This window comes from Falco punctatus (assembly GCF_963210335.1).
Source record: "Falco punctatus genome assembly, chromosome: 5".
NCBI classification, from domain to species: Eukaryota; Metazoa; Chordata; class Aves; order Falconiformes; family Falconidae; genus Falco; species Falco punctatus.
The window spans coordinates 39,900,224-39,917,231 of NC_137584.1; the positions used below are offsets into that span (position 1 = coordinate 39,900,224).

At 46.4% G+C, this 17,008-nt stretch overlaps 1 protein-coding gene across 2 annotated transcripts in view; it reads left to right on the top strand.

The window, feature by feature from the left end:
• Positions 1–1,972: 1,972 nt before the first annotated feature.
• Positions 1,973–17,008, top strand: part of PDE10A (phosphodiesterase 10A) — a 255,673-nt gene continuing 240,637 nt past the window's right edge. Inside the window, exon 1 of one of the 2 annotated variants that reach the window (XM_080390538.1) lies at positions 1,973–3,046. In XM_080390538.1, the coding sequence (XP_080246664.1) occupies positions 2,200–3,046 (847 nt within the window). In that variant the 5' untranslated portion in view covers positions 1,973–2,199. The remainder of the gene's footprint in view (positions 3,047–17,008) is intronic. The other variant, XM_080390537.1, reaches the window with a different exon arrangement.

A 17,008-nucleotide genomic window follows, 5' to 3' on the forward strand; every position in this document is an offset into this window, starting at 1 on the left:
AGCGGAGGAAAACAGAATCGCTCGCGTTGCGGGTGCCCCGCTGACAGCACCGAAACAAACACCTTCTCCGCAGCTGTCCGAGACCGTTTCCGCGGCGCCTGCGGCCGCCCCCCCCGAGCGGGGCAGCCCCGCGCTGCCGGGCGGCGTCTCCCCGCCGCCCCGGAGCCGGTCCCCGCCGCCCCGCAACAAAATCTGCCGCCACGGACACGGCGACGGCCCCGGCCGGGCGGGCACCGCAGCGACGGTCGCTTCTCCGCCCGCTGGCGGCCGGGAGAGCCGGCTGGCTACCTGCGAGGCGCGGTGCCCCCCGCCCCGGCCAGGTGTTCGAAGAGAAGAAGCCCCGGCCGGGACGTCCCCCGGCGGCGGGCTGGCACGGCGGCGTGTGCCGGCCCCGCACCGGAGGCTCCCTGCGCGCTGGCGGCTGGAGCCCAGGCTGCCCCGAGGGAGCCGCCAGCCCGGCGCTCGGGTACCGGGCTCCGAGCCTCAGCGCCCCTCTGGGGGCGGGGGGAGCCCCGCTGTCCGGCAGCTGCCCGCCGGGCGAAGGGAGGCGAGGGCAGGGCAGGGCGGGCCCCGCCTGGGTGAGCGCCGCCGCCTCAGGGCGAGGGCAGAAGCTCCACGGGCTCCACGAGCCGCCCGGGACACGAACGATGCCGGGCGGCTAACGGCGCTGGCGGGGCTGTGGGGCGAGGGAGCGCCTGTCCCGGGAGGGCAGGGCGGCGGCGGGCTGCCCGCGGCCCCGGGCTTCCGTTAAGCTGGCAGGCGGCGCGGGGCAGCGGCTCCCCGGCGGGCTCGTCCCGGAGGAAGCGGCGGGCCGGGCTGAGGGGAGCCCCGCGCCGGCGGGCAGTGCCGCCCCCGCCCCTGCCGGCTGCCGCAGGTGAACCGCGGTGGGCTCGGGCCTCCCCGCCCGCCTCTCGGCGTCGGCTGGCGCACCGGGCAGAGCGTGTTCGGGGCGAAAACGAAATATGAGGGGCGGGGGCTTCCAGCGCAGCCCTCGGCCCCGCTCCGTTCCGAGCCCGTCCTCGGGCTTCCCTTGGCCGGGCGTTCCCCCGGCGGCTGCCCCGCGGAGGGACGCCGCAGCGCGGCCCGCCGAGGCTCCGTGCCGCCGGGACGGGCGGGCTGCGGCCGCGCTGGCGGGGCGGGGTGGAGAGGCGGCGGCCGAAGGGGCGGCGGCGGGACGCTCCTTCGAGGGGAGCGCGACCGCCTGGAGGCTGCGGATGGGACCCCCGCCTGCCCGGGGACCCCGCCACGGAGTCGGGGCGGTGGCTGGCCGGCGCGACAGGCTCGCTAGTGAGCGGCGTCGCCTGTGCCGGTGGAACAAGGCCGGCGGCGGCCGCGCCGCGCCTGAGGCGGGGTCTGGGGGAGCCCCTCGGGCAGCCGGGCTGCGCGGAGGGCTGGGGCCGAGGGGCGGGTGGCTGCAACTGTGGTAAGTGTGTGTGGGGGGGCGGGGCAGAGGGGGGCCGCAGCAAACACGTGCGGTGCGGGGCATCGCGGAGGGACTGTGCATCTCTGTATAGGACCGGGGGCCCGGTGCCCCACAGCCCGGAGGGGCAGCTCCCTGGAATCTCCGTCCAGGGCGCCTGCCTTTTGCTCTCGGCGGCTGGAAACAGCTGTTTAAAACAACGCGGCCGCATAGGGAGGGTCTTTTTCTCGTGCCTCTCCCCGCGTTCCCTTTAGGTAACCGCTGTGCCGCGGCTCCTGTGCGCGCCGGGGAGCGGGAGGCAGGGAGGCAGCCTGGGAAGCGCTGGCTCCGCCAGTGGGCGTTTTCCGGCGGCCGGGGCTGGTACTGGAAGCGGCACTGCAGTGATTTTATCTGCCTCTTTGCAGACGAGCACGCACATACGGGGCAATATTTGCCTCGCTCGAAGAAAATACAGGTTGTTGCCGTTTTCTTGCTTTGAATGCGAGGTGGGAGCATGAGGAAAAGCGGACTTTAAAAGGGGATCGGAACCGCTCGGCGGTCAGTAGCGCCCTGTCCCCTCCGGCCTAAAGGGGGAACGGAAATGTGAGGATTTTGTGAGGGCGGGGAGCCGGGGTGCGGAGGAAGCACTGCCCGGGGGGTGCTGGAGGGAACGCAGGACCGAACCGCGGTCGCCCCTTCTTCGGCTCCGTCCTTTTTCGGCTTCCCCTTTCGCTTTACTCCGGTCTCTCTCCTAGACGTCCTGCCTTAAACTACCGCGAAAGGGAGGGAAGAGCGGAAGCATGTCCAACCCGGAGAAGCGGATCTTATCCCGCCCCTCGGCCCCCCTGGCTGCAGCACCCGGGGAAAAGCCCGGCTCCGGCAGCCGCCCGCTCCACTCCCATGGCCAGAGCGGCGGAGGTGGAGGCAGCGGCGGTTCTCCTCCTCCTCCCCCCGCTCCTGGAGGCGGCTCGGCTGCCTGCAGCTCTCTCTCTCTCCTAACAACCACCACCAGCAGCAGGAGCCGCGCTGCAGGGACAGCCTCCTCCGCCGCCTCCGCCAGCATCGTCCCCAGAGCGGCAGCGGCTCCTTTCCTCGCTTCAGTCCCCTCCTTTTCCTCCGCTTCTCCATCTTCTTTTTACTTCTTGCCGCCGCCTCCTCGTTTCCCCTCCTCGTCTTCCTTTAACCTCACAAGTCTCCAAGGGAGGGAAGGAGGAGGAGAGGCAGCGAGAGCGGCAGGAGGAGGAGGAGGAAGAGATGTTGGCGGAGCAGCAGCAGCAGCAGCTCACTTGATCGCCCATCCAGGCGGCAGCGGCAGGAGGAGACTCTTCTGTTCTTCCTCCATCCAGGGCTTGCTGCTCCGTTCCGCAGCCGGCGGCCCCCGGCAGCACCACTCCCGGCTCCTCCTCTCGCCAGCCGCCTCTCTCCCGTGGTCCTGCAATTCCCTCGGTGCTGCAGCAGCAGCAGCCCGCGGCGACGGGATCCGAGGAGGCGACGGCCCCGGCGGGAGCAGGACTCCTAGGCGGCAGCAGCGGCAGAGAGACGCCTTCTTCTCCTTCTCGTCTCCCTTGCTCCTAGGGCCAGACATGGAAGATGGATCTAATTCTGCAAGCTGCTTTAGGAGGTTTACGGACTGTTTCTTGAACACAAGTAGGTACCGGAGCGCTGCGCCCAGCGGCGGGTCGCGCGTGTGTCGGCGGGAGGCGAAGAGCCGTGCCCGAGGCTGGGTGCATGCCTTGGGGAAGGGGCATTTCTTTGTGAGTGGGGGGGAGGCGAAGACACAAAGGGGCCGTATACGTGGGGCGTGCGTGGACGCATGGAGGAGCGGCCGGGTGTGTATTGAGGATGCACGGACAAAGGGGATGCTCGGTGTAACCGAGTGCTCTTTGTGGGAGCTGGCTGTTAACGCTTCGGGGATTTCGGCATCCTTTCGAGATCAGACAACTCCACGTATATGTGTCAGGCTTCTACGTGGTGCATGCTTAATTTGCTCAGGAACGATACGTAGGGGAATGGAGACTACCCCCCGGCCCCCCCGCTACTTACTTGAAGTAGCAATAAGGAAGCATTACGGTATCGACAGCTGACAGAAAAGCGGCGGTGGAGGACCGAAAAGGGTGTAACGTATCGCTCCTTTCGGCATCCCCTGTTAGATCCGCCACACGCGTGCAAATCCCGTGTTTCTGATCCGGCTTTGGTGCCGGGTGCCTCCTTCCCTTGCCCGTGGCTCATCGCAAGGCGGGCGAGGAGCCGGAGAGGAAACATGTGCTCCTTGCTTGGGGGGGCTGGCGCTGTAACGGGGACAGGGACCGGCTGCCGGGGAGGGCGGAATAAAGGGGGCATTGAGGCGCTCCGTGGCGGGCGCTCCGCAGCGAGCCGCTGCCGGCCGAACCCTGGCCGGTTCCCACCGAGACCAGCGGCGGGGGAAGGGCGCGGGGCCGCGCTCGGCCCGTGCCGGGAGCCGGGAGCGGGCCAGGAGCAGCCGCTCGGCCTCTCGGCGCGGGGCTTGGCCAGTGGGCGGGGGAGCCCGGCGGTGCCGGGGGCCGCTGGCCGGCCCAGCCGCCGAGGTCTTGTGAGATGGGGCGGTGGGTTTCGCAGGGCAGAGGCTCCCCGTTCACAGGGATGCGGCCCGGCTCCCCCGCGGGTGTCTCGCCCCGATCCTGCCGCTGCCGCCTCCCCCGCTCCGAGGCGTTGCGCTGACACACCGCGCCCCGCCGGGCGGGCGCCCCCGGAGCCCCCGGGGCTTCGGGCTGAGACCTGCCGGGGCCGGGCTGCCCGTGCCGTCCCCCCAGCCCGCAACCCCCAGCGCCCCGCCGGGAGCCGTGCCGGGGTTCGGTTTGGTCATGGGGCTGATCAATTTCCAAGCGGAGCATGTATCAGGGCTGAAATACATTATTATTTTTTTTTTATTAGAAACTTTTTTTTTCTGCTCGCCTAGTGTTTTGATGCTTTGGGTGTCTTCAGTCAGCTGTGGCTATTTCTTTGTTGGTTGTTTTTTAGGTTTTTTTTTTTGGTTTTTTTTGGTGACAGTTTCTTAAATCATAGCCTTAAGATGTTCCTTAAGTTTAGTAATAGCCTTAAGTTTACTTGCATTTTAATCTGATAGCTTACTTTTATTAGGTGGCTTTTTTTGATACAGGCGAAGAGTACATAGTTGACACATGTATGTGTTTTTGGGGGGATGTGAGAATAACTGTAGAGATGTCAGCTGTAACCCCATTATGTGTCTTATTTCCTTACAGCTAGCTGTCTTTAGCACAATAGCCTGCAAGCATTGTAGTATCGTAGTACTTTCTCTGTTCTATGGTAGAGGTGGATAAAGATGACTATATATTTAATGCACTGTCTCTTTGAAACTATATTCAATAGTTGATAATGTTACAGAGCCACATACTTGTTTAGTTTTGAGGCCTGAAGAGAATCCTAAACTCTTCCAGTTTTTGTTTTCTCTGTGTTTGAGAGCAGTAGGATGCTGTCGTGTGTGTGGTGCAACTCTGATGTTTTAACATAAATGTTTTTGGGACCAAGGGACCAAGTCAGGGAGTGTGTGTTGCGTAGGGCAATTCTCTCCTATGCCTAGACCAAGAAAAAATGACATGGAGAATATCAGCTCTGTTCAAAACACCATTTTAAAAGCAATGGTGAATTCCAACTTAAGCTGTTTTATGAACACTTGAACAGAAGAAACCTGGTCATCACTGACTGATCGTGACCCCTGACTGCAGATTTTCCTGCAGGCAGGAAAGGAGCAGAATGGTTCTTTCCCTTGTGAGTTTACTGACATCTAAGCCGACATACAGCCTCTCTTGCTGTGGAGACACTTTTCTGTGCTCTGCAGCCTGCTATCATGAAACTTTCAGGAACCTAAATGACTGATATCTTTCTCCTTTTTTGAATGTGATTGAAACTGACCAATGGGCTCAAAAAGCATTGGTGAGGTCAGACGGACAGATATCCACGTGTGTGCTTATATACATATGCATACACTTCCCGAGTGATTGCATGTCTGATTTCCTTCGGAAACCAGGCTGAAAAAAAGGAGTGGAGGGGAAGTCAAACAAGATGCTATTCAGTTCCAGTGTAGCTACTGCAAAGAGCACTTGTCCAACTGTTTGGAGTACTGTGCACGGTCCTGGTTACAGTGCAACCAGAAGACTACTGTTGTTTTGAAGAGGATGAGATCATGTAGAACAGTGAAGACAGAGTGCTGTATCTCATAGCTTTTGTTTCTTGAATTGTATTTTAGTTTCTAAATCATACATATATATACACTGTTTGACTTTAAAGACAAAAAGTCTACATGTTTTTACAGGGAAACAGGAGTTCTGTAGGGAAGAGAATTGACACGAGCTTTTTTGGAGGGGAGATTTAAGAGTGACTTAATAGAATCCTCAACACTGTAAAACAGTGAAATCATCAGAGATGCATTTCTCTGTCTCCTCTGAGCTCTTTTGACTTGCATGCTCCCCAGTCAGGATTTTTTTAGTAGGTTTTTGATATTATTAAAATGTTATGTTCTGCAATAATTTGCTTGTGCCATATCTGGCTATTTTTGTTTTTAAGATTCCTAATAAAGCACTGGACTGGGCTGCAGAAGCTTACATGAACTTTATGTGGTGTGTGTTGTTTTTCTTGACTGTTTAAAATCAATAACTTGGTGCATAGGATAGTCTTATGAGAAACTTTTAGTAGCTAACAGCCTGAATCAATTCTCCAGTGGAGTTCTACCATATTTAGGATACTGCAAGCTACCAGGTATTCCAAGTTTCTGTGAAATATCTTACTTTCAGGGGAGCATCCCATGTTCCTTCTATACTTAAGGTCTCTTAAGCTGCATGGGTAGTATATTTTATCTGTGTCCTGTGAGTCTACTGACAGGTATGGGTATTTTACAGTATGGGAGCTTTCTGCTTGTCAGAGTATTATCGGTATATTAATATTTTATACAGTTACCTTTTATCTGACTTTTTTTTTTGTGATGCAGTAAGTTTATGCTGCACCTTCATGTGCCAGATGCTAAGACTTTCCGATTGAGTAGTACTCTAAGAAAGATTAGCTGTGGTAAGATCTGTAGTTGTGGAAGGAAATAGCAACTAAAGTTTAAATAAACTTAAAAATATTCCTGTTACCTGCGCTAATGGCAGAGTTAATCTTGGCTTGACATGTTTTTTCCTGCTCTGTGTATTCATTACTTGCAATCAGGGTTTTTGTAAGCCAAATGCTGATCTTCAGCATGAATCCCATGTGTAAAGGTAGATAGGGTTTGGTTTTACAGTTAAATACAGTTAAAACCCAGTAAAATTTAGATGCTAATGTAGAAAATGGAATTATCTCTGGTTTTCACTCCAGGGATTCTGGTTCTGCATTAATTGAAAGCAAAATCGTCACTAAAGGAGTGTATAGTTATGATAAGTGTTGTCATTCAGCAGCTCCCATCAGGACTGGTGTTTTGTAATACCACATTTTGCATTAATGTACAGGAACACCATGTATCCTGGTCTGAAGCACTGCCTGCCCTTATATTTAGGGGGATAATGGACCAATACAATGGGCAGAGAGCAAGGAATGGCATGGAAAGGGAATGGAAACTGTCCATGCAAAGTCATTTTACAGTGAAGAAGGGCTTGTTTGTCCGAGTCAAGTATTTTTATAACTGCCTGTCTATACAGAATGCAGTCTACATTTGAAATAACTAATCCTCTGTCCCTTTGAGTCCTCAGCTCTGCAGCCCATGTTTGCCTGATGGCTTGGGGGTACCTAGTGCTCTTAGGCCTTGAGAGAGGAGGTAACGCCTTCACTGTTAACTCAGTAAGCTTGCTGCTTGTGTAAAATGGACTGTGGAAGGTGTGATTTTGCACAGTGGGATAGTGTAGGTGAGTTGGGAGATTTTTTCTTTTTGTTACTTGTGTGAGGAGGATGGCAGCTTCTTTAAAATTCTAATACAAGGCTGGCAGCTCCAATCATCCCATTCATGTCCTTCCTTTTGGTTGTGTTTAAGCCATACTCATCAGCTGGACATGGTAAAAACCTGAATGTGTAGAAATGAATTTTTATTTCAACATATACAAGACTTAGTGACTTGACTTTGAAACAGTCATGTAAACTTTCACTTCCACTGATAGTCTAGGGCACATGCTTGGCCTCCTTGCTTTTAAATCTTCTGTTGTACAGGCAGTACAACAGTATCAAAGTACCTTTTTTTCAGTTTTAATATTTTGTGCTGTATTCTTTTACAAATAGGTTATACCTAAACATTCTCTCAATATTCTTAAGTCATGAATTTAATTTTAGATTTGGAAAATAAGAATGAGAGTCTGTGTGTGCATGGATTTATAACTTGGAAATGGCTTATGCAGCTTGTTGGTCGATTTTAACCTTATCCATCATTAAAATCCTATTTCAGTTTGGTGAGGCTAATATGAGCTTTTTTGTAATGCTACTTTTAAAAAGTATCTTAGTTTCAAGTCATATTTAATACTTTTAAAATACAGTGTTTTGTAGAATATTCTGATTTTTGCATTTTTGGCACTATTATATTCTAAAAGAAAGCTAAGATCATAAGTACAAAAATATATATAAAAAGGGCTGTTTGGGTTTTATTATTTTGTTTTTATACTCCCTCTGCTGGCTGTTTCAATTACAAGTGCCTGTACTTGTACTTTGTTACTAAATCTGCTCTTTACTGTTTTATCAGACAAGCAAAATACAAAGAAAAGCACCTGTGATTGTTAAATAAAGAAAAGCTATTTGCAGGAATTGAAAATCTGTCACCTGTTTCATGGAACAATGTTTTAATTTTTGTTATACCTTGTGTTGCTTTGAACTCTAAAAACAATTCAATCTTTTGGTGCATGGGCCACATCCTCACCAGCAAATATCACAGAAATGACAATCATATATTGTTCCAAAAGATTTAGTTATCTATTCCGTTTATTGTAACAATGCTATGCTTTGTTGTTATCATTGATGAGTTTGCTTACGTCTACATAATTAGCTACAAGAGTGCACTGAAAGTATCCTGCAGATGTAATGGATAATTTCTTGAGTTACTGGTTTTAGTACACTAGTACACACTAGTGTTCATCCAGAATATTTACAGCACTCAAAAATTACAATGTTTAGGAACATTCCTTTAAGAGATTACATACAAGGATTGCTGTATGTGTTATTGAAATTAAACCATTGCATTCCACATGGGTATCAGTTATGGTTAAAATTGTTCAATATTTCTTGTTGATATTTCTGCTAAAGATCCAGACTTTGCTGTGTTATGTGTCCTCACTTGTGCTGGTACTTGGCTTCCCACTGTCAGAGTTTGAAGAGTGCCACCTACTGATTGACAGCTCCTTGCAGTACTGCGTTCCTTTGCCATCTGAAGGCTCTCACAGCTCACTCAGCCTTGCTTATTTTGTGGGATGTGACAAGTTGATGTGGTTGAATGTGGCAACTGTGTTGAATCAAGTCTCAGCTTTGACCTCTTCTATTAAATGATGCTTATTTTTTCTTTCTAATTTTTATCAAGGTGAGGAAACAGGATTTTCATCCTGGGTGGTGGGCTTCCCCCACCCCCACGGCCCCTTTTTAAAAGCTTGTGAGAAAGTAGCATATTTATGTGGTTTCATCATCACTTCTTGTCAAGCTGTCATAATTAGTGTGGGAGGAACCAGCCTGGCTGATGTTTATAGAAGACTTTGGCTTCTGTAATGCCAGACAATGCATTGATGTGTTGCGCGCTTGAATGAGACAGTTCAAAAGGCAGGTAACAGTCTTGCAATCATAGCTTTATTAACAAATGAACATTCCAAAACGCTCATCCTGTGTTTGTTTTTGCAGGGGAGAAGTACAGTCTGGTTAACAAGTTCTAAATTTTTATGGTAAACTGATGAATTCATCTTTACTGTTGGTGCACACTGAGAGTGCTTTATTTCAACTTACAAGTATGCTAATTAGGTTCTTAGGGAAAAAAAAAACACACTTGGCAAGAGTATGAATTAGTTAAAATAAACCTTGTATCATTTACATATTTACAAGGAACTCCTTTATTTCAGTGTTCTTTTTATATGTCTTCTTCCCAGTGATTTATTGCAACAGGAAGCTCTCTTAACTCCCAGCTCCTAAACACCTTGGCTTAGGTGGCATTAAGAAGAAAAAAAATACTGTGTTTCCAAATTTCATGTTCTTTTGAAAAACACGTTGATAGCAAACTTTAGTCTGGGTGAGGTTTTTAACAATAAAATGTCACATCATTAAGTGATGCCAAATCTTATGGTTTGATAGGACTAGAATTGGGGTTTCTGGAAGGCTTTCCAAAGTACTTCTGGCTCAAGAATAGCAAAAGAGAAGGCTTTTGGATGTTACTTGCTGCCTTTAGAGAACTCATACTCAGTTGAGTGGTTTCTGATTAAAATAATAATAAAAAACCTCAACATAGGAGCAGCAGTAGTAATCTGACCTTCTTTGATGCTGGGACCCAAAGAAGAGACTGTCAGGATCTGAGACCAGTTAATCCACCTTCCATCTGGAAACTCTGAAGATTAAATGCTTTCATTAGCACTTATTGATCTGATTCCTTGTTTCTGCATTATCAACCAACTCCTGTGCAGCTGAGCTGTACATTTCTTAACAAAGTTTATTCAGCTGTTAATAATTCCAACATTCTTCCTTCCTCTTATCGTTCCACTTGCATCAAAAAGAAATCCCCTAATGTCAAGCCACTGATAGTTCCTTAAGGCAAGAAAACTTCTGCAATCAAAGTTCTAACAGCTTTGTACAGAAACCTCACATCTCTAATACTTCTGATCCATACATACCCCAAATAGCAGATATTTCTAGCTGCTCACAAGCATTGCCATGTTCACCTTAATAATACTGTTTACTTTGCTTCGCCCTGTAGGGAAATTGTGTAACTGGCAGGAAAGATGCCACTTTCCTTGCCCTAGATACTTCAGTAGCATTTCTGCAACACTGGGGTGTTCTGCTGGTTCAGAGTGTAGGATGCTTAGCCCGAATTACAGTGATTAAGTGTGCATCTTGTTTATTCTTTTATGGTTTTCCTCACTGCCTAATTTTTATTTCTGAATTGTATTTCTTCCGTAGTGTCTTATTCTATTTACATCTAAACTAGGTAAAGCTGCTACTCACTTCTAATGGTCTTCAACTTGCTCTAAAACCCCCCAAACAAATAAAACCTAAAAAAATGGTTATGTGACTTAGTATTTTACTAATGATTCCCTCCCCCCCTCCAGCAGTTAGTTTAGCAGTTGGTTTATGATAACTCATTCTTTTACTTACACTGGTTTCTTGTGTTTATATTTTGATTTTCTTTCATGTATATACAGACACCTTGGCAACTTCTCCAGAGTGAATTCTTTCTTGGAACATAGCTCCGTTGATTGTGCTTTCTTTGCATGGCTTTCTCTTTCTTTCAGTTGTATCTATATTTTTGGCTTAATATTATTTCTTCCTTGTCCAACCATCAGCTTATTTTAGCTGATGTTTCCTTCTTGATGGGTGAATTGTGTTGATTTTATTTCTTTCTGCAGGGGTCTGTGTCTTACCTTGTTCTTTTTACAATGTTCTTATTTTTCCCAACTATTGTGATTGAGTGAAGGCACTACACTGCTGTTACTCTTCTGCTGCTGTAGTTCACTTCAGCTGTATTGTCTAATTATTTTTGCTAAGACTAAATTTTGCATGTCAGTTTGAAAACTCTTGCTGTGTGTTCTGTGTTTGCAGTGACTCATTGTATTTCCTAATCTGCCACTGTCTGCCCAGCCCTAAGTGTGATGTCAGTAGAGGTTTTTTTCTTGCCCCCCCCCCCCCCCCCCCCCTTTTTTTTTTTAAGCAAACGTAGGACTGATGAAAGTTACTGTTTGATGTAACAGGAAACTGAACTCATCTGTTCTCAAAACAGGCACTGCCTTAGCCAGTATGCTCAGGTTTCATCATGCCAGGCTCCCTATCTCATGCTTGTGAGCAAAATGCTTTTGTGCTTCACTGTTCCTGTTTCTTCAGGCTTCAGTTTTCACCAGTAAAGGCTCCCGAGACAAATACCTTCAAGAAGCTCCTTTTTCATGAATCTTGAGTCTTAAATGTAGTTCTGTGGCCTTCAGTTCATGATTATGAATGCAAGAGGGTCTTGAGATTAGAGGTATCTTTTTGAGAAGTGCTTTCAAGAAGTCAGAGAGTGTGGGTGACCTGCAGTCTCTAATGTTTACAGAACAGTGCATTCCCCTTACAACTTCTGGCTTAGTAGAGAGGACAGGATCATCTGGCGTGTTATAGGAACTTTCATAGGCTGTTTGTGGGTAGGAATGTGCTTGTAGATTGCACATTTCTTTCAAACCTTTTTTGGACTTTCACTGGAACTATATGCAGGGCTTATACTTTTGAACAGAGCACAGAGAGGATGTGGGCTCAAGCTGTAGCCCTGTTCATTCTGCTGAATTTTTATTGTTCTCCTTGGTCCACCTTAGGCCAATGCCTAACTGCCTGCATGTGTGTTGGCAGAAAGCAAAGGGGGACTGTTCCCAAAAGGCAGAGGGAATAGTACCTGTCTCTTCTGACCTGGTGTAAGGAGAAGAGTTTAGCATTGTGAACACAAGCTGTGTCATGCCCCTTTACTTTGTGGCTAGAGAACAGGCTCTGAGCTGTCTTGTGTACCTGTATCGGGACGTAGCCCTATGGACAGCAGAGGAATCTATACCGTTTGTGGCACTAGGGCAGACCTTGCTTCTTCAGCCGAAGTTCTCCTAGTGAATGAACTACAGGTTCTGCACAGTCCTGAATGAAAGATGGGTCGAGTGAATAAGGAATCATTGCTGGAGGACATGGCTTGCTGCAATCATTTAGCTTGTCTGTCTTTATTTCCTCAACTTGCCGCTTTGGAAGGCTTCATAAAAGTTGTGGCTAAAATGTGTAAATGAATGTTCATAGGGTAACAAGAAGACATAAAGTTTGTGAGTTGGCAAGGATGAATGAAGTGTGAGTGGTGATATTGCGTATCTTATGTTACCAAAAAATGATGGAGGTTTATCCATCTGTGGCAGTGGTACTGAAGGGGTAGAAATCAGAAGCAGAAAAAGGAGAATATTAGAATGGTAAGAGAAGTTTAACATTTTTATTGCTCAAAGGAATATGATTACAGGAGAAGGAAATGTTCATCGTTGTAGGGAAAGCTATTTATAAACTCTTGAGAGGTTTCTTTTGGAGTAGGTAAAAGACTTGATATGTAAATAACTCCCAGAAAATCATCAAATTTTGAAGAAATCTTTTCACTGAAGTGTAGGACCATGGGCTTTTTAAGTGTGAGGATTATTTTTCTTTTTAATGTCAAAAATGCTTGCTTTCTGCTTAACTAGAATTTTTTTTCTCTTTTTAGTAAAAACATAAACAGTCCTTGGTGAAACTTAAGTACTATGTGAACCTACTTACAGATAACCTTTTAATTTATTTCCTCACATGTAGTTTAATGTTATCTTCACCAATCAGCCAACGAGAGATTTGACAATCTCTTGTGTGTGCCAGCTGGCCATGTCTTTTACCATTATTTTACTAGGTCACTCTGAAAGTTTTACTGTTCTACCCTGTGTGTTTTTTCCTTCTTTCTTTTTTTTTTTTTTCTTCTTAAATCTTTATTTGTAGTTTAATAACATGTCCATGCTGTTTCTGCTTTTTCTAACAGTTTTATTAAAGCATAAATATGGCTATATGTAAAGTGCATGCCCCTTCTCTGTCTCTTAATGTGAATCACCTTGGATGTCTCTAGCAATGGATACATTGTGAGTATAGCTAACACCACTGTGGCTGGTTACTTTGCTGATGGGTGACCTGTTACTTGCTCATGACAAGCCTTGATTCTTGTTTACAAGATGATATTGCAGTTGTTACCTTATGATTTGACTGCAAAACTAATTTTTTGTTTGTTTTTTTCATTCAGTTGTAGGTACCTTTTTTAAAAAAAATATGTTGAACTACTTTCTTAGCACTTTGCAACATCTTGTTTTAACAACTTGTGTTTGAATTAAAGCAACTAGCCATTCTGCTGTGCCAAGAAATTATTTTTCTCAAGCACTTGTAAAAGGAGGTTTTTGCTTTTCTTGTTTGACAATTCTTTTGGTGTTTATGGAGCTGAAGGGAGGAATGGCCAGGAAGTTGAAATCTGCTATATATAACAAAATTGAAAAGAGAACGCAAGAACAGTTACATAGTTATATTGAGCAATATTGGAATATTGAAATTCTTTTGCTAAAACATAAATTGGTAAGACTTAAACTTTGTTTAATCACAGAAATACCCTGTGCTGAACTTCACTTTGGAACTTAAAACAGAGTTCTCAAAGTGATTTGAAAGCCTGTATACAGACTTCTATATTGGCTTAAACTATGTAATTTTGGTAGGTTTTAGGCTTTTCAGAGGTGAGCTCTGGCAGGTCTACCAATGGCAGCTGAGATACCTAACCTATGCATCTCTACTCGAAGTCACTACCAGCTCAGCAGAGGTAGCAGAAGAAAGGCTGAAAGCACGTTGTCTGGCTTCCTAACCTGTGATGCATGCAGGCGTGAACGTCTACTAATATACTGAGCTTTAAGCTGCTGTGATTTGATGAAGAGCTAAAAAAGTGACCTTGGGTCCTACTCGTGTGCTGGTAACCTCTAGAAGCAGGTTGCAAGAGGTTTTTAGGAGCAATGAGGACATAAACTGTTACACCCACTTGTTTTGTTCCCGTTTCTGTCTGTTAAAGCTGGAACATATCTGACCCCAAGGAAAGCTGTTTCAGGGAGCTGAGATGGTAGGTGCCTGTTGACTCTCTCTGGTGTAGGGTAAGTTTTCTGCTAGTTAGCTTCCTGAATATGTTCACCGTGGAGTCGGAGGATCACTGGTACTGATGGGAAAACAAGCCACGTCAGCGTGCTGCTGGGAGCTGATGAGAGGATAACCTTTTTCATCAGCAGCTCATCTTAGATCAGCGTGGTTGTGCTTGATACAGTTACGCCATAGTTTTATGGTCACTTGAAGTTCACATAAACTAACCCTCCTGTTTGAAGAAATAGCCTAATGCTTCCTCCTTAAGGCTGCTCTTTACTATACATTTGTACTCCTCCTTTGTGTGGTCTTGTTTGTGTGGCCTCATGGTGGTCTTGATTGAGGAGCTGCTCTCAAACCAGACTAGGTTTAAAAAGGGAGAAGATACATGCCTTAAAGGGTTCATAAACTTCTGAAAATGTTGGAAGTGCGTGTTTAAAACCTGTTATTTAACGTGGAAATGTCCTTCAGAGATGGGGAAATAGCATGACTTACGTAATGTAGATTTTGCCATCTTGGAAGTCAGCTTTATGAAGGTCTCTACTTGCATGCTCGGTGGTTTTTGTTTTGGCATTTGTTTTTATTTCCCCACAGGACTTTTGCTTTGCTTGCCCAGTACTTTACTTAGCCCAGAATGTGCATGATGTTGATGACAGGAAGTGTTAGGTGGTATTTCTTTTTTTCTTAGCAGACCCTGATTCCTTCTAATTCTATAGTGAAGACCTTCCACAGAGCATGGAATTGCTGGTTACCTTATGGGCTTTTCTACTGGTGCTGGTTGTGTGGAAGTTTTGTGGACATGAAATAAATTTTTTTTGTACTATGGGGCAGTAATAGATGCTTGTCACTTCCATGTTACTGAAGATTGCAAAAGGGATTAGACAGAAATACAAGAATATTCGCTAGTGTTGTGTATGTCAGTGATTGGAGATAACCTGAAATAATGATGGCCACCACCCCTACCCCCGTAAGTGCTGGGTGAGCACAAACCAGTTCTCACAACAAACCTAGAGGTTTTCTAAACCAGGAGGTTGTCTAAAACTTAGACAACATGGACACCTCTGTCATCTTTCCAAGCAGTTGGGGAAACCATTTCAAATTAGATGATCGACTACAAAGTAGAAAAATGGCAGAGCCACAATGAGGCTTCATGACCTGGCTTCTAATTGGGGTTCCCTCTGCCAGACAACATTGCTGTAATGATCCAGGGAGAATGTTGCCATAGCTTCCGGTGACTTAATTTGTTATGTTTATCTCTTTCTGTAAACAGCTCCCAGACACTGGGGATCCAGGAGTTTTGAATGAAAAACATAACGCTGCATTGTTCTCTTCAAGGCCAACAGTGAAACCAATTTAAATGTGGTTGTATTAAAACAGCGAAGTGAGGTGATGATTGGTTTTGATTAGGCCTACTTCTGCTGCTGCAACTTTTCCAAGATACATTTTTGTTGAGGGAAAAATTACTGCTTTTAGCAAACAATGTTAAATTCATTGAGAAACGGTAAGAACAATAAAAAAAGCAGGTTTACCTCACCAGCATCAATAAGACTGAGGGGGAGAAAACAAGATGAAAGAGAAGATAGAAGATATCCTTCAGATGCTTCTAGACTGTATTTGCAATTTATAGTTTTTTGGGCACTTTACCATTTTCTGCCTCATTTATTGATCTTGAGCATTAGAACTTGCAGCTCTTTTACTTCCCTTTTAATATGATTTTGCTCTGAGTTTAAGAAGATAGGTTCTTCCTCCTATGTATTTACTACTGTGGTCTTGCCAGGGCTAGTGGTGCTGCAGTCAGTGCCATTGCTTTGAAGAGTGAAGTATTAAGCTGTACTGAGGGAGAACTGCAGTCTGGGAATGTGATTTTTTTGTAGATGTTTTCATAACTCAAACCTGCATCTTTACATCAGTTGGGAAAACTTTGTGAAACTATGTCAGAGCTCTTAAACTTCAGAGTAATTACTGTTTTTTTTGGGAGGACTATCAGTAAAGGGTGAAAATAAGGAGAAATAGATAAGCACATTTAAAATTGTACAATGACTGTAAAGTAATGTAACGTCAGTCTAGTTGATGGCTACTGATACCTTCCTATGTTGCTGTTCAGCATGCATACTGTTATTTACATGCAGAAGCATGGATGGCAATGACCTTCTGTCTTCTGCTGCTGGACGTTATGTGTGGTCCTTTACTTACTGTTTGGCTGTCAAAATCTGAATTTGAAGGTTTAGTCCTTCAGTTTTATCAGCTGATGCACAGATCAGTGAACCTTCTGAATTCAGGCTTGGGATTTATTTAGTTAGTTTTTAGCTGTTTATTTCTATGCCACACTTGTTTGGTAAAACACTGTTCTGGAAAAAAGTATTGCTGTGTATGAATTATTTTGGTAAAACACTGTAACACAAATACTGTCATCTTGCTACCATAATGCTTTGGGTTTTTTTTTTCGAACAATGCATAATTTGGGTACCACCTGAAGTGCTGCTCTCTTATTTTAAATGTCTTCATATTTTCAGCTACCTTGCTTGCATCATTTTTCTGCTGTAACACAGGTAATCTACTCAACTCTGTATCTGTGACGGAGCAATTAAAGTTAAGACAAAGACCAATAATCTCTAAACCCCAAGCAATTCAGTGGGCATTAGATGTGAAGTCTGGATGTTCCTGCTGCTTTTTCTTCTCTCCACCATTTCTTTCTGCCTAGCCTTCATGCTGTCTGGAACCTCTGCTATCTCATCAGGTGCACAAAACTTACTGTTCTCTTTTAACGGCCACTTATTGATGTCTCTGTGGTCTTCCTAGCTGCTGGTT